We start from the raw sequence: 24774 nt of genomic DNA on the forward strand, positions 1-24774 counted from the left end.
CTGTGGTATGGAACATCCTTTCGGGGGTCAGCTGTCCTGGCTGTGCTCCCCCTCAGAGTGCTCCCTTCTTGTGCACCTACTCACTGGCAGAGCATGGGAAACTTAAAAACTCTTGAGGTTAGGATGAGCACCACTTGGCAATAACTAGAACATCAGCGTATTACCAACATTATTCTCATACTAAATCCAAAACACAGCAAGGTACCAGCTACTAGGAAAAAAAATTAACTCTATCCCAGCTGAAACCAGGACACTGTGTTACTAACTATATTGTTATGGAAAGAGTTTAAGCATTATTAATGCACACACTATTAATACTTAAAAGCATTGTTGCCTGACAGTGATAATACAACTTCACTAGTGGATGATCTATGACTGCAAACATTAAATGCTCTCTACCTTAATGTCATTAATCCCTACTTTCTTCGAACACGTTTAATTAAAAAGTTCTGTTTTCCAGTAATTGCTGTTTTTATATAACCCTGAAAAGGAATTTTATTGAGGCACAAGGTCTTTTATATAAACATCCATCTGTCCACAGCGTAACAGCGCTGGGACAAGTTTTGTGGATTGGGCGAGAACTAGAGAGATTACAGAAGAATCTGTGTCCCTGTAAGAACTGTGAACTTTTGTCCTCTCTGTAACAGCTCTAGAGGATTTTTTGCTTTCATAATTTTGATACCAAACAAGGGAATTGCAGAGTAAATAGGAGAGAAAATCATGAAACAATGGATTTAATGTCTAGTGGAGTTGCATTATTAGTTTATAAAGAAAAGCTCCTTCCTCATTCCTTTTTCCTATGTCAAACTCTGCATCTGCTTCTTATATTGTACTTTCTATTTGAACACAGAATTGAGCAAACCTCTGTTGCATATATAAAAATACATATACGTATATACCTATGCTTCAGGCTAAGAGATATCACTATTAAATAGAAAATATGGTGATATTAATAAGGTTGGCATTCAAAAAGTATGAAATAAATGCATGGAAGTTTGTCAGCTTATTAATCATTCCATTATAAGTGGTGGTTTTACTTCCATTTCTCTAACATCCAACCACAGTTTGTTGGCGAAAGGCCAGGCTAGCTTTTGCATTGGCACATTACCATGCGGTGTAGTTCTGTACTTCTCTTCCATTTATTAATGCTGCAGACTTCCTACAATTCCGGCTAAAAATAGAACTGGTTATGTGAAAAATACTGCATTTGTGCTTGAGCTGCAGTATAGAAACAAGAGGATTTTATATCACGGGGGAAGAGATTCATGACACAGAAGAGCTAGCTGCTTATACTCTGGAAAAAGCTTTCTTTTTTCATGGTTGTAAATAAGATTAGAGTTGCTATGTACACATTAGTCTGAAGGATGAATCACAGTTGTGGTATTGCCTCAGTATGTATGAGTCTTCATGTGTATCTATTGTATGAAGCAAAGCTGGTTTCTTGTACAAGCAAACCTGAAAATAGTGCAAGGTACAAAAGTGAATTTATAAATCAAAGGCAAAGGTGATGTTCAGTATAAAGAGCGTCTCCATCTGTGGCACATATTTTGAAGTATCCTCAAAAAATTATACACCAAACTAAAACTTAAACCACGCAACTGTATTTTTAGATTTGCATTTTGGCCAGGCATAGCCTCGCCTGTTGTTCTGCTTTCAGTATCTTTAAGGCAGCATCTGCTGTCTCCAGACTACTTCACCATGAAGACATCCCTAAACTTATTTCCAAGTTGTAATACAGCTGCATACTAAAAATTGTCAGCATTCAAATGCAGTCCCGACACTCTTGATCTTTTTCATAATGATGTGATTTGTTTTGGATCAGCAGTAGTTTGAACAAGACAAACAACATATCGGATTCCATCTGAACCTAAGGGAGCTGCCAGGGACACAGGTGAAGAGTGATATGGATGCATTTCATAGTCAAAATGAAAAGCGGCAAAACTGATAAGGTCTCATTGTTGCACAAATAGAAAAAGCTAACAGTTTGCATATCAGAAATATCAGGTGTTAGGATTTGACTCAGAACTGCCGAATAGTAGCTTGTTTGCCTTTGGAGAAATAGAGAGGAAGGAAATGCCATGCAGCAACATCACACGTGATAGTGATGGGAGATGACAAACAGGGAAATAGACCTTTCCAGTGCTGTTTTCTAAAGATACTGTTTGGACTGGCTGTGATGGTGGATTCTTAAGGAATTCTGATTATTAAATATCTGCACTTGGCAAAGAATGAGACAGGAACAAACCTCTTTTGAAGTGCACAACAGTCTCTAAAGCCACACTTGTTTTGTTCTTAACTCAGTACTGTGTAAGAAATAAAATTGGTGGTTATGATGGGAGCAGAAGCAATAGCAATGAAATGAGAATAAATTGTAAGCTGTATGATTTTTGAACTGTCTAGAGAAAATGAAATTAAGAAAGCTTTCAAATGTCACGTGCTTTGCACCAGGCCACCGAAACGCAGTGGGGTAAAACAACAGCTATTTGGTTTCTGTGTTTATTTATAACCAATAATTAGATGAAGAGGAAAGACAGATTAGTTCACACGACAAGGCTCAAGTAAAAAACATTTGGTCCAAAATGCTTAGTTCCTCCTCTTAATTACTATTACCTTAGGCCCCATATAATGGTGGAACTCCATCCAAATCCAGCATAGGCTGAAATCGATGAATCTGTTCCGATTTACGTGAGAATTTAATTTTGCCCTGACAAGCTCTCTGAAATTGATACTCAGTGCAATACCAAATGCAGTATAAAGGATCATATCATGCAGTCAACACGATGCACTTTGCAATATAATTTAACACTAATGTTAAATTAAATTACAAAGATAAATTTCATGGTTACTCTTAAAATCATTTAAGAGTTTAATTCTTGATCTGAGATGTGTAAGACACAAATCTTGCCTATTGATCAGTGAATATACAGATAGTTGTGAGAGACGAATCACACAATATGATAAGCTGTATGAGACTTTTATGTTATGATATAGGCTTGTGATTTGCTGTATTGATCCTTTTCTGCAGTTAGGATCTCTGCCCAAGGAGAAGGCTCAAGCAGGTCAACCTCATTGCAGAAAACATCAAACAATCTATATACTTTTGATGAGGGCAGATTGCACCAGGAGGTCCTTCAGGAAGAGTTAGATGGTGAATTATTCAGATTCTGGGTTTTCATGGCCCTCAGAACTAAGTCCATCAGGAGGAAGATGAGATTTCTCCTGCAAGTCCTTTTGTTTTCCTTAGCATATTTACAGCAACTGGATGTGGTTGGCCTCTGCCATTGGGATTGCAGGAATATCTACTCGAGTTATGGAAACCAAATGCCCTTACTTTGCCTGATTTGTCTTCAGGAAGAAAAGAAAGGAACCAGATAACCTTCACTGATCACTTTGATGAAGGAAGTAGGAAGAGGCATGAGCCCAGCTGGTGCAAACAATATTAAAACCTCACAAGATGTGTGTGATGCTGTTGAAGGAAGGGCTAAACATCTCCCCATTGTACACAGGGTGAATAGGAAGAAGAGCATTTACTGAAAGGATGTTCTTTTAATGGCTAGGTAACAGTGAATACTTTAAAGTTGCAAAGTACTTGCAAAGAGGCAAATAAAAAAAATTATTAAAAAACAGTATTAAGACTTCAAAGGGAAGCAAAAAATACCAACAATAGCACTCTTTTCTAAACCTATAAACTATAGATCTAAAAAGAAAGATTAAGCAAAATCACAAGGAAAGCAAAAAGAGATACTTTTTTTCAAAAAGTCTGAGGCGAGAGGGTTATCAAATAGTTACAGCAGTGACTGGGAGGCCTAAACCACTTTTTGTAATGCTTAAGAATATTGTGGAAGAGAATTCATTCCAGCACATGCTGTAACGATGAACGTACTGCCAAAGTGATAACTAAATAAGGCAGTACATTCATCTAATAACTAAACATCTCCACAAATGCAACTCCAGCACAAGTGCTTCCCCTCAGACGGGAAAAAGAGAGCACCTGAGGCCAGTTCAGCATTCATTACATGGCATCTCGAAGGTGCTTCACACCATTCATTACATAAAAATTGAAGATGTCACTAAAACTGCTCATGCCCAGTGTAACATATGCTTAGTTTGGTACAATATGAATGCTAAGGAGGCCCTCAAATGAGGTTCTCCTCACAGGAGGGTGTGCTCAGCTGTCTGCAAAGTGTTTCAGCAGCAGTTCTGCAAGAACAAGGATGTTTACAGGAATGCTTTTCAGGCTACAGAAGTGTTGAATCCCAAGCCCTTTTGTTAGTATGGGCACACTACAGGGAGTGAGGAACCTGAAGCACCAGGTGGGATGCAGGGAAGGAGGGAGAAGCTTTTTGAATTATAAAAGAGGTTGAGTTCCTTGCTGACCCAGCGCACGGTTTTGATGCTGTCACTGATGCCACCACACGGAAGGGCAGAATTAACAGCCACGAGCTCTGGCAAAGTTTCCACAGTCACCTGCATTGTTCCAGACAGTGGGGAGGAGAGGGCACTGGCACTGGTGGAAGCTGTTAGCTATCTGTTATGTTGGGAAAAAAAAAGAGAGAGAATGAAATTAAACTGGGGTCCAACACACTAACAAGAACTAGCAGCAGTGCTGGTGATCACTCTGCTGTTAAGAACTGATTCTGTTTCCTACTCACTCTTAGTATTTGCCTGGAAAATCACATTTTTTTTTTAAGGTTAGCCATACCTGAAATGAATGCTGCTTTTTTCCATTCTCACTGTTGCTGGGAATTGAAATGGCTGCAGATACAGAGCGGTGTAAAAACATGATGAGCTATGTAGCTTGGGAGCAATTGAGCAGCTGAATACTGCATTATTGAGAAATCATTTGGTACCTCTGGGTGTTAGTGAGAAACTGGAGAGTCCTAGACTGGCATTCAGGGCAGAGCATAGGATGAATAAACATTACAGAGTGCTGAGTATTTACTAGTGAATCCAGAATGGAGCTTCAGTAGTTGCATGTCATCCCACTGCATCTCGCAGAGTTGGCAACACTCAGAAAAGAAACAGTGAATTCCAGGAGCCTTGTGGCAGAATTATCTTACATTGTTTCCAAAATAACCAAATTATCAATGAAATGAATGACATTTTGCTTAATGTGCGACAGGCAATCTGCATAGCAAAAAAAGCCATATTTTCAACTGATAACATGTGAGAATCATTTAAATATATATCAGTCATCCTCAAGGAATTTGTAGACAGCTACATGAAATTGTTGTTTTTATGTGCATACCTTACTGTTGCCAAATTACTCCTGGCTTAACATTTTCCCTCTTATCTAGTTGAGATAGGAATCTCTTCAGAACAAGGGGCTCAGTAGTTTGTAAAATATCTGTGTATATCTCTGGCTTTGAATAAATAACAAATAAAAAGCTGTAGATGCTAATGATCATTAATACTGCAAGTGTTAAGCTGGAAATTCTAATTCCTAGCTTCTTACATGATTGCAAGTATAAATATTTCTTGACTTGGCATTGTGAGTAGTCACAAAACACGGAATCTTCTCCAATGCATAGTGATGGCTATACAGTCTATCCCAGACCCAGTAAATCCCAGGTTATGGAATGTGTCCCAGACTCTGCTCGTGCTATGGTATTGTGCTGGAGAATGAGTTTCTGCTTTTTTAAAAACTAACACAAAATATCCACTCCATATGGTTTTAGAGATGTACTTAAATGATGAGCCAAGTTCAAGCTGATGTAGCCGTGTCTTGCTGAGCTCTGAAGCAGTCTAAAACAATTTCTCTGAGAGGTGCGATCATAGTCAACTAAATGAGATTTTTAAGTCAAAGCCTGAAGAAAGAAATTTCAGTGACAGTTTTTAAACCTTTTCATTACTATCTGTTTAAAGGTAACGTATTTAATTTAGGAGTAAATACAGTAAATGTACCTATACCATATTTCCAAGCAGTTTGCCACTTCCTTCTGGAAATCAAAAGCTCAGATTGTTCCCTACCTATGTAGCAAAACCAAGGACTTCAATCTCCTTATACACTGCCAATTTAAAAATCTTTGGCACAGAAGGAACTGGAAATACGGAGAGAACAGCACTCACAGTAAACAAGTCAGGGATTACTCTACAGTATTGGACTACTTAAGCTACTGGAGTTAAGAACTGCCTTTTCACTCTGTCCCAAAGATCATCTAAGGGTTCGCTAAAATATATGAACCTATGCAGGCTTTTTGATAGTCAGCTTAAAATAACTACTTTTGTAATTTAAATTGAAGTGATCACTGAATTTGCTGCTAACTACACTAAGTACTACAAAATTTCAAAATTTATCATTTATTTATTCCATGTATATCTTCACATGGGATGCACAACGAATATTTTTTATTAGTGCCTGTAGCTCAGCAGGAGTGTACAGTGGCTCTGTATGTAGTATGTTGAGTGATAAGAATCTCAAAACCACTTATTTTGCTGTGAAGTTTATCAGGCAGGGAAGGAGCATGGATATAGGTGATCCACTGAAACACCCTGATGGAAAAGACTTATATTTGACTTGACATACTGGGCAAGAACTTAGAACAAAGCAAAAGCAATCCCCTCCAGAAAAAAAACCCAAGTATGTTAAAAAAAAAACCAAACATTTTTTTTAGTTTATAAAAAAACCCAAAACATTTCTCATTTGTATCTCCATGTTTTTAATTAAAAACAAAGATGGTTTTCAAGATGAAAATGTTCTGCATTCACATGTGATTCTTAAAAAAAACACAAGCTATTTTCAGCAGTGAATCGCAAGCCAGCCAGTGAAAGAAGCAGCAATATGTTCCTAGGAAATTTTCATTCCTCCCTCTGTTCTGCAGGGAAACGATACTTACATTAATTTTGAAAAACAAGCATGAGCAGAGAAATTTAAAGTCAGCAATTTCCTGGTTTCTAACACCAGAGAATGAACCATACTGAGGACTGCAGCAAAGCATTACTGTTTCAGTGTCATACTGCTGGGAGTGCAGGACACTTGTACAGTGCTTTGACACCATTTCTGCAAGCCTGAAAAAATGTCCATAATGTGTTCCCTTCTTCATCACAGATCTATCAGTAACATATCATGGGCATGTGGAAATGTGTATCCACAGATGTCTATAAAACAATATGTAGAGACATTTCAGTGCTTTTCAGAAATCCTGTCTCACTGATGTCAATGGGACCTTTCCCAGGGAAACGCATTGGGGCCAGAATTTCACTGGCAGCATTAACCTGGAGCCATTCTCCCTAGAGCACATATAGGACATGCAGAGGGAAGACTGCAATTCAGCACAGAAATAAAATGTCATTGTGTTCAGATTTGTTAAGTTAATTACTCAAAATCTTTGTGGAGGGTAAAAAGAAATGAACTCTGAAATAAAGCACTGAAGTGCTTTAGGGCTGCACAGTGTAGTCCAGGTATACCTTCACTGTCAACATCCTACCTGAGCATGAGACAGTGACTAATATTCCCATTCAAATGTTTAATGTCACTCTTAGAAAGGACTGTAAATCTCTGACTATGCAACTGTTCCTGCAGTTTTCAAGTGATTAATACAGGCATTAAACAATGAGAAGTTTAGAGCATCAAAGAGTTAAAATTAAATTTCAGTAAAACCTGAGGGAATACTCTCATTGCTGTTAAGTTCCTTGCTGGTTTCATTCAGAAAAAAAAAATGATGGTATCATAGAATCATAGAATAGTTTGGGTTGGGAGGAACCTGAAAACTCATCTAGTTCCAGCTGCTCTGCCATGAGTAGGGAGATCTTCCACTAGATCAGCTTGCCACATTATACATTAAGTGTCATCTACATGGAAATTTTAGATAATTCCATTTTTCAAAATTGTGGTTACTGAAACATTTGCTTATACAGACCAAACTGGTAACTGTGGGATGATAGTTCTGAAAACTTGCTTCTTTTGTTAGACTGGGACTCATTGGCTGCTAAGCACTTACTGACCAGATATGATTCTATGTTTCCTGCTTTAAAGAAACCGGCTGGTGGTTATGTCAGTCTCACCACCTGAGTATTGCAAGACTCAAGTCCCACTGAATTCTCTTTAAAATGCAAAAAGTGTTGAAAGACAGAAGGGCTGCACTTCTTTTGTGCTCCTAGCCTGTGAGCAGGGGAGGCCTGTTAGCTGGGCCAGCTCTGCCACCTGCAGCTCAGAGCTGGCAGGACCGTGACAAACCTTCACTACTGGAAACATGAAGAATTCACAGAGATAAGAGATTTCACTGAAGAGGGAAATTGCTAATTAAATTGGCAATAGAATACATAAGCTTATGGTATGCAAAAGAAAGGTAAAAGAGAGCTTTCACATTGGTCTTTCTGCTAATCACTGCTGTGAAGAATGCACATCTATTCTCAGAATAGAATAGAAACCCAGTGTTAGAACATTACAAAACCATTCTTGATGTGACTGGAGTGATCTCAGAGCTGAATCTGACCCCTTACCTATGAAGGCCAGGTTTGGCTCTGCTGATAACTGAAGTATTACAGGAAATTACACGTGGATCCATATTCTCAGAACCCTCTAACTCCTGTCTGCAGTACCTCCGATATCTCCTCATATAACTGCCTTCTTAAAACACACTGGTTTCTGAAACCTAGAAGTGTTAGTCTTCTCTACAAAAAAAAAAAAAAAAAAAAAAAAAAAAAAAAAAAAGAACAAAAAGTCATTAAAAAAAATCACATCCTTCCAGATGTGTTTTACTAACACAAAAACCCATGCGCTTTATTAGGTTCCCTACTTTCACTTCCCTGAACCCCAAGGGTATATTATTACCGTTTTCTCGAGTTGGATCCAAGCCCTGTAATTGATGAATTGTCCACGGGATCCATATGGAACTCTAGCAAAATCACTGACGCTCTATACAGCACCAGAATGCATGTGTGGCCCCCAGCGTGTGCCCAGCACCCACGGACAGAGACTTCTCCTGCCAGTGGCTCCTCTCACTGTAAAGCCCTGTGTTTGTCTTTAGCACTGGATCCAACTCACAGCTGTCCACGGTGAAACAGCAATGGTTCTGCAGTAAAGGTCAGACAACGTTGTGATGAGTTCAAGTAAGGAAACATGACTGGAAAGTAATTCTCATAAACCAAATTCTAATTGGGTTTCTAAGCATCATGTGGAGTTCTCTCAGTATGTTTTAGTACTGCAGAGGGAGAGTATATAATCTATTATGATACACATTCTTCCGAATATGTTTTAAAATCTAAAAGAAGCATTTTTTAATTTTATTTTAACTTCAGGCTTCACTCAATTGCCCCCCCACGCCTGACACTTTCTAGTGCCTGAAACATCCATATGGAGCCTTATGTCCTTCTAGGACAGCAAGAGCAATCAGACAGATCAGATCCAGGATAACCTAGGGCACCTCAACTGGCACCAGACACCTCTGTGTGGGCAAATGAGTCCTGCCTTTTGTGTTGCCTGGACGTGGAGCTTGGAAATATCCCTTGCTTAGGGACATGGTTTAGCAGTGGACTTGGTAGGGTTAGGTTAATGGTTGGACTTGATGGCCAAGAACTCTTTTCCAACCTGAAGTATTCTATGATTCTAACTCTGTTTTCTCAAGCATTGCCATGAAGGGTTCTGGGTTCCTAGAAATGTAGAAGTTATTTCTGTGATCAGACAGTGTCACTGTACTAAAGTCTCTAAGTATTTAAAGTGTTTCCCTGGGTGACTGGTTCTGAACTGTGAGAAAAATGCTTGTAGAAGAGATCAGTTTTGTTGGTGTTCCAATTATTATTATGGTTCTACAGTAAAGACTTGAACATTTTAATATTATCCAGTGCTTGAAAAAACGTTAAAATAGATGTTTTGAAAAGGAATCTCACAGAGTGAGATTAGGTGATCTGTGGGGAATAGGCAGTCTAAGCCTCAGGCTCCTTCTCTATGCCAGTGAATGCAGGAGTATGTAAAACATTTTGTTAGCTTTGTTTTAAGAAGTCACTTTGTAAAATAATGCCATCAACCCAGCCTGCCAGTTACCCTGCTCGCTGGCAATTAAGGGTGGCAGGCGGTTTTGGCCAACCTAGCTCTTAAATGCATTTTTTATCCCCACATTTTTAATCTAGCTCTTTGCTAAAACCAAGCTACTGATTGTCACTGGCAGGTTCCTCAGACATAAGATAATTGGACCACGATCTTTTCCTCTTTCAGGGATTTGGTCTTGAGTCACTTTAGATTTCAAGTAGGTCTCAGAGGTCACTGAGAAGGACTTTGAGATTTAATATCAATCATTGTTAATCCAGTTCATTTTACATTTGTGCCCAATTCACATGAGCTAGATGCATTTAAAATAGACTTGTCACTATAGAGTGCAATGCCCTCCTATTACTCAGGCATCCAAAGCTGACCTTACAATTTGCAAACTTCAGGGAGAGAAAATGGTTGTGAATTCCCCAGAATCAGAAGAGGAATTCACACAAGTCTGTGCAACTGTCAAATATCTGGAAGACAAGACCATCCCACATCCCAGTGTAGGGGCCCCAGAGCTTCTTGTTTTGAGCGCACACATGTGAGATCAGTCAGGCATCGCTACATTTTGGGTCCATATCCCATTCTAATCTTTTGTGTGAAGTAAAAGAGATTATAGACAGGATTAGCAGTCAAGATATCTACAGGCAGCAGGGACTGCTTAGTTCCCCTCAGTGTGCATTACTGTTAGTGCACAATAGAAAACATCTTTGCCAGATGATAAAGAAGGAACATTCTCTTTGTTGCCAACAATAAATATATACAGAGGAGTAAATGTGTCATGAATAAAGTGTCCCTAAGGAAATCTTGGAAGACCCTACATGTATATTTACATACTTTTAGTCACAGCAGCAATAGAGCTATGTGAGTGTAGTGCTCTGCCCAGGCTAACTAGTTTGTTAAGAATTAGCACAGCTATCTTTTTCATGCTAGTTACTGTCTGCTCACAAATGAGATAATTTGGGCAGCCTTGCCAGAAACCCAGACTTTTGAGAACCAAAGCAATAGTGTCAATTATGATCACGAATCTCTCTTTCTCAGACACACAAAACCTGAGCAAGTGCCTGCAGGTTTCAGAATAAATTGAATAAGAACTCAAAATACAACACGTCTTTCACAGTCATAAACTGGATCCTGCACATACTTTAGGACCTGATGCTCTTAATTTTCAGTAGAATATTGAACCAGAGGAAAATCTGAGCCCAAAGTGCACAATCTGATAGCAGCTCTCTGTCTACTATATTACCTTGCAGATATTTATCCACAAAAATTATATGTAAAAAGCCTATGTAAGAAAAATTTCAATGAGTCAACTGCAGGTTCAATTTCTGCAGTTGGAAAAAAAATAATTCCTCGTACTGAAGCTCTTCATTCTCCCTGCTGCTTTATGTTGTCTATGTTTTAAGTTCTGTTAATGAAAGGCTCATCAAAAAACAGTGTCAATACACAATAATATTTAAATGCTGAATTAATTGTTTATAGTCTTCATGACAACTCCCTTTTAGCTATTTTCCCTGCATACTTTGCATCTCCATTTATATGAATGAGAGTAGGGTGCACTTGGGGAGAATGGAGCAAACATTGATCAGCTCTACAGCCCAGAGAGAAGTATTTGCCTCATGTCGTATTTGTAAAAGCCTGGAAGGAAAACAGCACCTGCTGAAGTAAATCCAAGATGCTCCTTCAGCAAGACCTGCTAAAATTAAGCAAACATCTCAAAACAAGACTTGGCTTGTTATGCCTTTCTGGTGATGGCACTCTAACTTCTAAAATTTGACCAACTTGTTGCCCTACTTCTGTTGGTTAAAAAAAGCCAGTCATTCCCCAGCTTCTAAAAGCAGTTCTGCTTTAAAAAGTGCCTAAAAGTTGCATGCAGGCTCCACGTTTATTCTATCAGCTATTGCCTTATCTAATGTGCTCAGTTAGAAAATAAACCTTTTCCTCCTGTGTGCCAGCCCTGCAATTTTCAGGTGGAACTTCAGCGTCAACCTGAATTTTTGTTTCTCATGTAGGATGACCAAGAAACAAGGATCCTGCAAGCAAGAGTAAGCCCTCAATTACATGTGTGCAATTCTGTAGTTTTCTGTGGCTTTGCATAAGGTTTAACTGACTGGAAATGATTCTGTGGTGATAAACAGGAGGGAATAGAAACCAGCTCACTGTGTTCTTTATGCTAGATCTCCTGTGCTAACAGAAGCAAAAAGCAGTGAACAGTGATTTTAATTACTAAGTGAATAAATAGAAAATATATAAGACTATGTAAGGAAGAGGCTTCCTTGAAATTCCATCTTTTCAGAAATCTCCAGTTTCAACATAATAGAGTATTCAAGCTGATTAGGAAAATGAAATGCTTCTCTTTTTTCTTGGACATGTCATTCATGTGATGGGAAAAGAATGTATAGCCCTCATAACAAGAAAGGAACAAAATTATTTGAGTTATTTTGTATGCAATAGCAAGATAAAATAGCATGTTTACAACCCTCATTTATGAGAAGTCTTCATTGTGGAGTGCAGCAGGTCAGAAGATCACTGTGTGTGCATTTTGCTATACAGGAATGATAACTCGCTATAGGCATTTTATTATTTATTAGTTCATCTTTGCAGCTTTGGCATCAAGCATGAAAAACTCCTACTCTTCTGAAATCTCTGTAGTTTGGAAGACCAGAGCTGAAGTTTATCTGACCTTTTTTTAAAAAATACTTAAGATAGCAAGTAGTGAGCAAAGCTTGTCTGAGTTCAGTTTCGATTCTGCAGTCCCAGTGCAGAATAAACTGAGCTGTACAAGGCATAGTCTGTTGCATTAGCAACGGAGGGGGAAAAAAAAAAATACAAGACTTTCCAGCTATGTAAATACTGATCAGCTGAGTCTTTGCTTGGATGAAATCATTATATTCTGACTTTTTCTTCCAGTTGTGTGTAATACTGGAGCCAATGCAGGAACTGATGTCAAGACATAAAACTTACAATCTAAGTCCTCGAGACTGCTTGAAGACTTGCTTGTTTCAAAAATGGCAGAGAATGGTGGCCCCACCAGGTATGTTTCATTTCCAGTGTTTTACTTATTTTATAGTTAAATTAAAACAGAAACAATGTGAAAATATACTGCAAATTTACTTACAAAGGAAAGTAATATGAATTAGCACTGTTCCAAAAGTAAGCCTGAAAATGATTCTGCTGTTTTGTGATTTCAGTCTGACTCAACTGATATATAGATGTGCACATTCAGATGGTTTCACTGTGACTAGGATATAATTTAGTACAAAAATATGTGTAGATGGAATGCAAAATGCCTACTAGCTCCATTAGAATTCATCGTTTGTGTAATTCAGCTTCCTGCTGTGACTCTGAAATTACAGCTACAACTCATAATTAATTGTCTTTGAGACTAATATAATGTTATTTACTGGCCTGGACCTAATCTCCTTCCTCTTACACCTCTAAATAATAATTCTCTCTTTTTTCAGATTATTAAAGATCTGTATATCTAAGACTACTCACATGGGTGCCCAGGCCAAATTTTGAGAAGTACAATTGCCCTGCAGTTCTTTGACAATTTAAGCAAAGTTCTGTAATTGTCCTAATTCAGTCTGGGTTTGGAAGACTCACAGAGAAACGGCATTCAACATGCTCTAATGTGTTCTCTTGGGAGTGGCAGATCTAAAGGTGAAGCCCACCTCAGAAGTAGAAGGGTCTCAAATGGTAGTTGCTTGTGTGCTGCATCGATGGCAGCAGTAGTGTAGAAAGCTGCCTTTAGCCTTTGCCTCTGGCTGGGTCAGCTGAAGCTGTACCCTACTTCAGAGTAAGACCTGGATTTTTGATGAGCACCGTTGCTTGCTGTGTGACCTTCAGCAAGTTACACGGTCACTTTGAGTGTCATGATAGCTGTCATGATACTTCCATTGGTAAAATGCTTTCAAATATCTTTACGGATAGGTAGTGCTGGGAGAATAATCTTCATTAGTCTATTATACAGAACTGACAACAGATTCCATTGGTTTGAGTCCAAATATTATTCTACAGTTCCTGTGTTAAATCTACCTAAATCTTACTAAGGCTACCAGGACTACTACCACTAAACGCAGAAATTTAAAACTAGATTAAAAAATATTTCGGCACTTCTGCTTATGGATCGTAATAGTACACTCTTTACAATATCTGCCATTTGCTTTCCTTCTTATCATTTTATTGCAGCAGAACCCACAAGACAACCGACAACCAAACGGAGGAAAAGGAAAAACTCTACCAGCAGCACTTCCAACAGCAGTGCTGGGAACAACGCAAATAGTACCAACAGCAAGAAAAAGTCAGCTGCTGCAAACCTGAGTCTATCAAGTCAGGTACCTGTAAGTCTCACTTTCCTTTTAGGCCCGAATTGCTCATGGTGCTTTAATTCTTTCCCTGCATTGTAAAGAAGGTGCATTCTTGAGCATAAACTATCATAAGCAAAAGGCAATCTTGCACAGTGTGCTGTGGAAGCTGGGGAGTTAGCAGAGAGATGTGAAGAAGCCATTCTGCAGTGCGGTTGTAATGAATGACCCTCAAGCAGAGGTATCCTGAGGACCAGATGTGATTTTTTTTAAGGCTTGGGCCAGCTCCCCTTCTTGTCAGTAGGAGTCCTTCCACTGGTGGTGGGACTCAGATTGGGCCTCATGTTTTTAGATACAGCACGAGTCTTGCAGACTTCCACTTGCCAGATGCTAAGTGAGGATGAGTCCCTGTAGAATAAGACAACCATACCTGAGCAGATTGCTGGTCTCTCTACCTTAGTGCCTTACCTCTAATCGGTGCTTCAGTGGAACAGGTTATGAATTAACTTATCTGCAGAAGTTATCTCTTCTTCCAACATTCCATTGCAGAGATCAGAACCCCTGGAATATGGGTCTCAGTTTATCAACCCTGCTAGCTGTAACTGTTGACATTCTAATTATAGAAACACCAACAGTACCAGCACATTAATGATGTTATGTTCATTGACTTAGTCACAACATAGGGGTAATCAGACCCTAAATTGTGACAAAGTGTGCCTTAGTCAATAAGGAGATAGCTCACGCATTTTAAAGCTAGGGAACTTAATTTTATATTATAGGAACTATAAAGTGGTATCTTGAGAATAACATGCAGGGATTTTTATTTCATTTCTGATCAGATAGGAAAGGGCTAGGTCTCCTCTGAAGCCTGACAAAGAGTATAGGCCTTTTTTTAGCACAAAGCAGGCACTTCCTAGGAAGTCTGAATACCCAGATAAAAAAGAGGAGTAGACTAAGACCAGTGAAATGAAATGAAGATTTTTGTTTAGCGACTGATTCAGCAGTCCACTAGCTTACAGAAGTTTTGGGCTTCAGTACATTAAACTCATATTTTCTCCATGTCATATTAAAATTTTCACATGGCTTGCATCCCTGGAGTCAGATTCGTTCCCTAATATAGGCATCTCTGGGTTTTTCTGGCAGCACAAAGCAGTCAGAAAGCCAGCTACCTGATCCCCTGGTGGCAGGGACCACTCTGCCTCACTGACTGTATCTGCCAGAAAACCTCTCAATAATCAACCATATTTAGGAAAAAACATCATTTAGGTGCAAAACTGAGCAACCAGCTAGCTCCATGTTATCTCCAAGTTTAAAAGACCATAATATCACTGTATCTCAGCTCCTTCCTACCCTGAGTTCAGCTCACTAGGATCTCAGTCTAACCCCCTGCCTCTCTTCAGCCCGCTCCTCCTTGGAGAGGTGACGTTTTGTTGGCCGAGTGTACCTGTACAGTTGAGTGTAATTGAGCCCTCTGATAGTTACCTGTCACTCCCACTAACGTTCATGCTGACTTCAGGTACTGAAAGGCTACTCCTGACAGATGAAGTAGTCAAAGCTGCTCTTCCTGAAGGAGATGATAGTTGAACATCTGAGACATCATGTAGAGGCTTATCATGGTATGAGGGATGGATTTTTAATCTCCATTGTTTTTCAGGACACTACACAGTCAATATTTTTCAGTATCGTTTGCTTTCTGTGCCAGAGTAGCAAGATTGTCCAAACTGTTTTTATGGAGGTCAGGTTCCATTTTAAGAACACTTCTCCTTTCCCTCTGCAAACTGGAAAGTGTTTAGCTGTTCAAACTAACAGTTCTTCCCATCTTCCCCACAGCAAAGATAGCAAACCAGTTGGACTTGATGGTGGGGCCACCCTGTGGAGTAGGCAGTACTCAAAATAATTTTAGCAGTAGGATATTTTGGTATAAAACTGTTCAACACTTTTCAGTTAAATAGAGAGATGTTACCATGTCTCTTGGAAGTTCTGCATTCTTTGAAGTGGGCCTTGTTACAGGCATGCCACTGCTTTCTGAAGTTAGCTGCAGGTAGCAGTAACTTGCTTTCTGTTTCTTTGTCTTAACTTTACCTTAAAGAAAATCATTCAGTACTTAATGTTTGATTTCTTTTATATGCAATAGAAGGCAATATATCTTCAAACACAGTTTAGCAGTTCTTAGCTAACTAAAAGCTTCATTTGGCCATAGAGGTTTCTGTGAATGGAACTTTCCTGCTCAGTAGAAAAAATGAATTAATTCATTTTCAGTGTTACAAGCATTTTCCCCTCTCATTATTACGGAAGAGGAATTAAATCACTGCATCTTCTGTCCAGATGATTCACATAACCAGAACTAGTTTCAGTTCCACTTTTTCCATCCTCTTCTCTGAAGAACCAGACCTGGATTAATATGAAGTTATGTACTCCATCCAGCCTTCTCTTTTTCTCCAGTGATTTCTTCCCAGTCAGCAAAGAGTCTCGTCACCATAATAGAATCTAAGTCCTAATTTCCTGTCACTTTTATGCTTCTGTGTTGTTTTCTGCTTGACAGTAAATTAATCCTGTTGTAGAGAATGTTTCCTTAGCCTCTATTCTATGTAAGGTTCCTTGGTTTAGGGCATTAGTAATTACTGGGTTAGGCTCCTACAGTAATGCTGTGTACACTCTAGCATATATGTGAACTTACCGTACACCTCATCCACATTTTTGACTCACACCATTAACTTCTGTTTCTTTATCGAAGTCTTCATGTCTGGAGAGGCAAATCTTCCATGTTCAGGACAGTAACTGGAAGGCAGCTGGAGTACCGTCAGCTATGACAAAGCTTGAAACTTCAGAGAGATTTGTTATTTTACTCATAATCCCTTTCATATCTCCAGATAAATACACGGGGCTAAGCAAACCTTGATCAAGGAGATGGAACAGCACTTGTCACATTCACATTCTTCTTCAGTAACAGGAGGTTGTGCCATTTCCTCTACTTGCATTAATTTCTGATCAGTTCTTCAGGCAGGGACAATGCTGACAGTACAGAGCCAAGCCCAGGAAGTGAAATGATGCAGTTGTTTTGCCGTGCTCAGGGCAGGTTGGCACTGCACCCTGAAGTTCAGTTGCTAAAGCCTCACCAATCAGTATCACTTGTGCCCTTTGTGTCACCTTGAGTTTATTAGCACTTTGTCTGTGCTGACCCATTCTGATACCTCTTCAATAATATTTTCTACAAAAGCATCTTGAGGGTTTCTGACAGTCAGTGGATCTTTCCTCGCTTGAAAAGGGTCAGTCTCAGTCTGACATCATATGTCTATTTTTTATACTATCCCAACCATGGAAAATAAAGTTTTGCCCTTTCCATAGTAACTTACACTCTAGTACACTAATTTTCCCTTATAATGGTGGGAAAACCAGTGGTTTCTCTGATCCTGTTAGTTCTCAGGCATGCCTTCAGCATCTCTTGTCAATATGACTCTCCCTGCCCAAGTCCCTTGTTTAATACCTTTTCTACATATATCCTACACTCTTAAAACAACTGTAGTTAGCCAGTGGGCTGCATGATTGCACTGCACAACTAGGTTGCCCCACTACTTGTCCAGTGATGCTTTTGAACTGAGTCTTGTAGGCGCTGAGGCAACACACTGTAGCGTGTTGGAAGTAGAACCAAGTTGACTAAAATCACTCCTAAAGCACAAATACAGAAACGTTTTTCTCACCAGAAGTTTTCTTCTCTGAGGCTTTCATTGGTGCAGGCTCAATACTGCCAGTGCTTTCCACTAACACACTGGCTTTTCTTTTAGTGTCAGGAAAAGAAGACAGAAAGTTCATAGACCAAGGACCCAGAAATCATAGTACACTCAGCTTAGTCTAAGCAGTTGCCAGTCATTTAAACTGTTCTTAGATTTATCCACATTCTTGATTATATCTGATCTTTGGAAGAAATATTTGCCCATTGTGCAGAAATTGGAATTACCAATTTCCTCTTTCCTTTAAACACAGCAAATATGGGCAAGACCCTTCCGCAAGGCTGAGAGAAAAGCTGCCTTTCTAATGTTAGCCTTCCTATGATTTCAGAGAAATTGGTTATCTGAGTTGGATGTGTCATTGCCTTGCCACTTAGACAGTACTAATTTTCTCTAATATGTTAAGCTAGCTGCAGTGTTTTCCCAAGTCTTTGCTCAGTTTTCAAGCCTCTTTTCTGTCTGAAATTGTATTCCTTTGAATCTTTTAATATACTTGTTTCAAACAAAACTTTCTTGCAAGCCCACTGTGATCTGTGGATTACAGTTATATGCAAGATGGTCAAAAGGGGTCCACACAGCCATTATCATTTAAATATCATCCTCTGTGAAGTTTAATAAAAACAGTGTACATTGATCCATTTTCACCTATTTCAATATGGAAATTTGACAGCAATGCACAACGCTCGGGAACTCTTAAGAACCATTGCTCTAGGCTGCTCCCAATCATAACTATAGAAATTAACAGGTAGATTTTGCTTTCATTCACTAATGAAGGTCCTGGTGAGTGTAATACTATAACCATGAACCCAGTGAAGTATCATTTGTGTTGGAAAGAATAAAGCATCACTACATGCCACCAAGTAAATCAAATGTTCTTTGTTACATCCAGAGTCTTAATTAGAGCCTCCCTGCACTCTTTAAGTGAGTTACATACCTCAATAATCTCTCCTTCTCTTTGTAGTTCTCTGTAAGCTCCTCAAAAGCCAAATCCCTAAATAAACCTGCTAATGTGGAAGGGAACAAGACATTCTCTTAGTGTTTCAGAAACAGAGGATAGGTTTAGGTGCTTTGTAATGGATGTTGTAGTACCAGAACTACAGTTCCAGGGCCAGAAGATTAGTGTTGGAAATTATCCTGTGTCTCAGAACTGTGCAATTCAGAATCTAAGATTTAGCTGTAAGGAGATGAGAATGAACAAATTGGTTTCCAGTTGTTGCACTTCAGGAAAAATATTCCAAACAAGACCAGAATTTCAAGTTAACAGAGAGGACTGTGATGAGATGTGAAAGATAACCATTTTCCTCTAGAAAGTGTTTACTCTGAAACCTAATTAAAATGTCAGTTCTGTCTCTATAGATCATTTCAACACCAGCATCAGTCATTTTTGTCTTGGAAGCAGTGACCATTATGGGTGTGGGCAGCAATGGGGCTCTCAGTTATTATTATTTTTTGTGGCAAGGAGCTAAGAAGTCAATTATTAAAATAATCACCACTAACACAATTCTGTAAGAAGGAAGGAAGGCAGGAGGAGGTACCCTTCTTTTGCACCTTAGCCCTTAGAGATACGTTGGCTGCTAAAACCAGTGCAACTTTCAATCCTTGGAGTATGAAACCTGCTTGAACAATATGCTTGATAATTTCAGGCATTTTTAATTATCTCAAGCTTGTGAAGCACTGTTTGTTTGTCTGCTTCTGGGGACTGTGACACCTGAGCTACAAACTAATCACTATAACACACTGAGCTGGGCTACATATTAATAGCAGCAAAGATGGCAGGCATAGGGATGGGGAATTTTACATGGCCCACAATGTCTACCTCCAGACTCCAATATTGTTTAGCCATAGGATGATCTTATAAAATCCCAAGTTAAAAGGTTTAGTTACGTAACGGGGCGTAGTAGAGCTAAACTTTCAGGCTAGGTATAAAATGATGAAGCCTGAGAAATGACTGGTCTGTTAAATAGAAGTGCTTGTATCTGAGCTGTGTATGAAGTGATCTCTGTGTACAGTTTGTATGCATCAATTTAAGTTTGGATGGCAATTAGGGTTATTTCAGGATGAAAGTTATGATATACATGAAAGCTGCTTTTGTGGTTATAATAATAAATAATACATTTCTATCACATAATGTAAAACAACCACTGCTTTATTTACAGTGCTTCACTGAAACCATATTTTACTCTTGTGAGACATTCCTTGACCAAAAAATGCTGTTTCTAATCACAGAGTAAATTAATAAGATTGAGTGACTACAGTCTAAATCTTTTTTAAACTGATCTAGTCAAATATGTGCTACCATAACTAGGCCATAGCAGTGTGTGCTGCCATGCAAGAGACTAGGGTTTAATTCTTGGATTCTGCTTCTCACTCCATGAGCAGGAGCTAGGAGCACTCCAGAGCTGCAGCCTCAACCCTGGGAGGGATGGAGCCTTGTGTCATTCAACAGCAGTGACCCCCACTGGCCAATTTAAGGAGAAGCATTGAGGGGCTCTAAAAGGAGTCACTTCCAGTCCTCCTCAGAGGTTGGTGGTCATTGCACGGGAACTAGTGAGTGGAGGTTCAATGGGGTGCACTCGGTGGGGTCTTCAGCTTTCAGTCTGAGGAGCAGAATCCTCTTTGGGGAGGAACCAGCATGTGTGCTTCCTGAGACACTTTTTTTGCCTGACATAACTATAAGTGGCAGGATTGTGAAGATTTTTTTTTTTTTTTTTTTTTTTAAAATGTCATGTAACTAATGCTGTGATATTTATCTCTTAAATAGAATGAGGGAAAACTCCACTAACCTCAACATAATTGTAGTTTAATTCCCAGAGAGATATAAGTGCAAACTGTCCTCTCAGTGGGTGTCATTATTAAAGGAATAATATTTGCAAAGAACTTGAGAAATTAGAGATTGAAATACTTGCAAGGTCATTGAGCATCTCCCCACTGATCCAGGAATGTTTCCTACCACAGACTGAGATTTTTGCCAGCCCAGTGTTAGGTGACCAGGTCAGCAGAGCTAGCTAGCACTGTTCAGTGGAGTCATTAATCCTCTGTCCGTATTCTCAGTAACAGGGATATTGTCTTAGCAGTGGGGGTTACATTTTTGCCTACTTACTGTCATCTTAACACCCTAGTTTACATCTCATCATACTGGCCTGAAGTGGTCCTCTTCCTTTCAGCACTTGCAGCTGTTAAGGGTACTTACCCCTCCCAATCATTTGGTGGATGTAGTAAGTATTTAATTCTTTCATGTGGCCTCCCCAGCCAGGTATTTTAGCCCCACAGCTATTTTTGATGCACTTTGCTAAGTCTCATCCAAGTTGCCAACCTCTTGCTGGTGTGGTGACAGGGAGAACTTGAGGTCTGTACTCAAGAGCGTTGAAGTAAGAGGAGCTGTTGCCACCTCGGTCTGTGATTCTGTATTTCAGCCCCTGTGGTTCTTTTTGCCTGCCATACCACACTGCACGCTCAAACCCAACTTGCTGTCCTCTGCCGGGTCTCTCTTGTTGTTAATGCTCTCGCAATACTATGGGGTCAGGTCTGGTTCAGCAGTGCACACTATAAGTTGTCTGTTGTTTAGAGGGATAAAGTAAATGAGGATAAACATTCGGTCATTAACACCTTTGTCTTTTAAACTTCTGTGTCCCAAAGCTGTATGAGTTTTATTTAACACAATATTTTATGGCTATGTGGAGTAACAAAATATAGACAATGTAAAGAAGAAATCATGTACCCGTTTCCATCTACTCACAAATTTTTCACATAGCACAGGCTGAAAATGTGATATGAGCATTCTTCTGTAGCATGTCAGCCTTTGCTGGGGGATATCAAGAGAGAGTGTAAATACTTCCAGGCAATAACTTATATTGTTTCACGGTGAAGGAAGTATGTATCTGATTAAAAAGAAACCTTACTGAATGCAAACATTTGTCTTCTGTTTACTTTCTACAAATGCTTTTACATTCATAAGGAGGAACAGATCCTTTAATTTACAAATCTGTCATTCGCTAGGATTCTTGGAAGGGCTTGTTAAATCAGCAGGTACAAAGCTAGACATCTAGAATTACTGCACTTTTACCAGTCGCTAGCTGATGCCCTGCCACCTGAGCTGCATGAAAAGCTGCATCCCACGTGTTTCTGTAGCAGTTAGCACAGCAGCCTAGTTCTCCGCTCAAGAGAACAAACGAGCTCTCTGGCTTTGCACCTTTGCTTTCCAATCTCAAGTTTGCACCTTTCTATCCCATGCTGGTTAGGTTTTTTGCAGCAAAAGTGTCATGCTCTGGAGTACAGTAGGCGGTTTACTTGTTTTCATGGAAGGACAATTTGTACTTAAAGCAGTGATTAGATGAATTCTTTCTTTCTTGCATGCTTCAGTTTTTGATGACTACTAGCTTCATCAGTGTAATTATAATTAGCACTCTTCATCTTCCTTTTACGGTACCAGCTGGACAGATTGGTCCTCTTACTGCACAGATTGGCGGCAGGGTTGCCTACATGGAGTTAGGTGACAGGCACCATGAAATAACAGATGGTAAATTCAGGGCTTGTTGGCAATCAGCAGGTTTTTGCTAATGACTTAATTAGCTATGCAAATTGTCAAATCAGTGTGAACATTGTTTTTATCGAAAACTTTACCTAAATTAATTACCATAATTAAGTAGCAGAATGTCAAGTATATTGGATGCGTAAAAGGGCTTGGCTGGCTATGGATAAGAGAGTTACCATCTTTATCAGAGTGCTGTGCTCCACTTCCCAGAGCTCCGAGGATAAGAAATGCAGTTTCTTTTCAACTACTTTTAAAATACGCATATCGCCAAGTTCCAACTGAGATGCTCCCTGGTGCCTTTCCAAATAAAATGATTCAGGAAAGAATTACTGGATAAAGGCTAAATATTTCAAGCAGGAGTTTAAGGCAGTGTCCTAGCCAGCTTATTTTCTTAAAGTCATACACATTTTTCAGTCTGCCTGCTTTTCAGTTCTGGGGCTTCTGAGATCCAGAGCCATGAGCATGAGGCTAGAGAGATGTGTTACAGGTTTTTTTCCATTTAAATTAGCAATAAAGCATAAGCCTGTCTCCTGGTTCCTTCTACGCAGGAACTTTTAACTCTTGTTCAAATATCACAAAGTTAAGAGATGCCAATTCTCTAACATAATTTTTTTAAGTTGATTTTTTCTCTCTCAAGGTTTCCATATAACAAATATTGGGTGCTGTTCACAGGATGTGATGGTGGTAGGAGAACCAACTCTGATGGGAGGCGAGTTTGGGGATGAAGACGAAAGGCTTATCACTAGATTAGAGAACACACAGTACGATGCAGCAAATGGCATGGATGATGAAGAAGATTTCAACAATTCACCTGCACTGGGAAATAACAGCCCATGGAACAGCAAACCTCCTGCTAACCAGGAGACTAAATCTGAAAACCCCACACCACAGGCTTCTCAATAGGTTATTCTGCAGCAGTGCCCACTGCAATGTATGTCAGTGGGTTATTAATTACTGTTTCACAGCATTGTTAAAAAAAAAAAAAATTAAAAATCACCTTTCAACAGATACAGTATCTATTTCTAAACTAAAGTGATCTGAATTTTTTTAATTAGGAAAAACTCTTCTACAGGCTTCCATATACATTTCTTGGAAGCATTCACATACATCATGATACTGGCACTGACCTCAATTAAAATAATTGAAAATTAAATAGTGTCTCATGGCAAATTTCTGACAATGTGTTTTATTGGAAATGCTTGTTTTTTCCCTTATCAAACAATGGCCATATTTTAACACATCATCAGTGCTCAGGATCTCATTAACGTAACTATGTAAAACTTTTTACAATTGTAATATATTTTCTGCTTTTCAACTTGCACCTGAAATTTCTTGTTTCAGAAAAAAAAATCAGCTTTTAAGGAAAAGTAATTTAAAGTAACTTTCGTTCTTTCTTCAACTTTTCTTTCATCAGTTAATCATTTAAAGGATCCGGCATTTTTAATTTACATTTAGCTGATGCCAGTAGATACTCTTTCCATCATTTAATAAAAATGCTGAAACAAGAAATGTCTTTTTTTCATCAAAGACATGAGGAATATTTTTATGTGGAAAAAGACACCCAGTCCTATGAGAGTTTATGCTTTGTAAAATTGCTGTCGATCCAGATATTTTAAAGCCATGTAATCCATTAACTTTGTGGGCAGCTTAATAAATCTAAAACTTTTGTGTTTTTATTATTGTATCTGAGTTGGCTTTGTTGTTATTTCTTTTCATAGTATATTTCTTGTATGTATAATATTTTTGTAAAGCCCTCAAACCATTTTTTGTTTTAATTTTTTTTTTTTATTATGGTGTATTTATGTGAAACTTTATAAAAGAAACTAATTTTTTTTCATTTACATATTAATATGTTCAACTCATCATGTAAAGACACAGTGAGTCAGTGTGTTATATAATACAACTGTATTTTATGTATGCTTTGCCAATAAGTGTGCCAATAAACTGTGTTAACAAACATGCTCTTATATAGTGCATTTACAGTTCCTTGCATGCAAAAAAAACAGACACCCATGTGCAGGATCACGCACCAGGAATTTTTGGAATTAGTGTTTCATTGAATTACCATCTTCTTCCAGCAGAAAAGGAAGTCTGTATTTTAGGTGTGAAACGCTTACAGCTCAATTTGGTTAGATGCTCTTTTTTTAACATTAATGATGTGTAACACCAACAGCGGTGAGAGCCAAGCACGAGGGAGTGGAGGGCATCCAGCAAGTGAACCTCCATCCTGAACTTTGCATC

General features: G+C 38.9%; 1 protein-coding gene across 1 annotated transcript in view; it reads left to right on the forward strand.

The window, feature by feature from the left end:
* Nucleotides 1-23833, forward strand: part of LDB2 (LIM domain binding 2) — a 54996-nt gene extending 31163 nt beyond the window's left edge. Inside the window, exons 5-7 of the mRNA XM_008936017.1 lie at nucleotides 12881-13004; nucleotides 14162-14307; nucleotides 23206-23833. Coding sequence (XP_008934265.1) covers nucleotides 12881-13004; nucleotides 14162-14307; nucleotides 23206-23436 — 501 coding nt within the window. The 3' untranslated portion in view covers nucleotides 23437-23833. The remainder of the gene's footprint in view (nucleotides 1-12880; nucleotides 13005-14161; nucleotides 14308-23205) is intronic.
* Nucleotides 23834-24774: the final 941 nt, after the last annotated feature.

Source organism: Merops nubicus, unplaced genomic scaffold (genome assembly GCF_000691845.1).
Source record: "Merops nubicus isolate BGI_N331 unplaced genomic scaffold, ASM69184v1 scaffold1352, whole genome shotgun sequence".
In the NCBI taxonomy this organism is placed as follows: domain Eukaryota; kingdom Metazoa; phylum Chordata; class Aves; order Coraciiformes; family Meropidae; genus Merops; species Merops nubicus.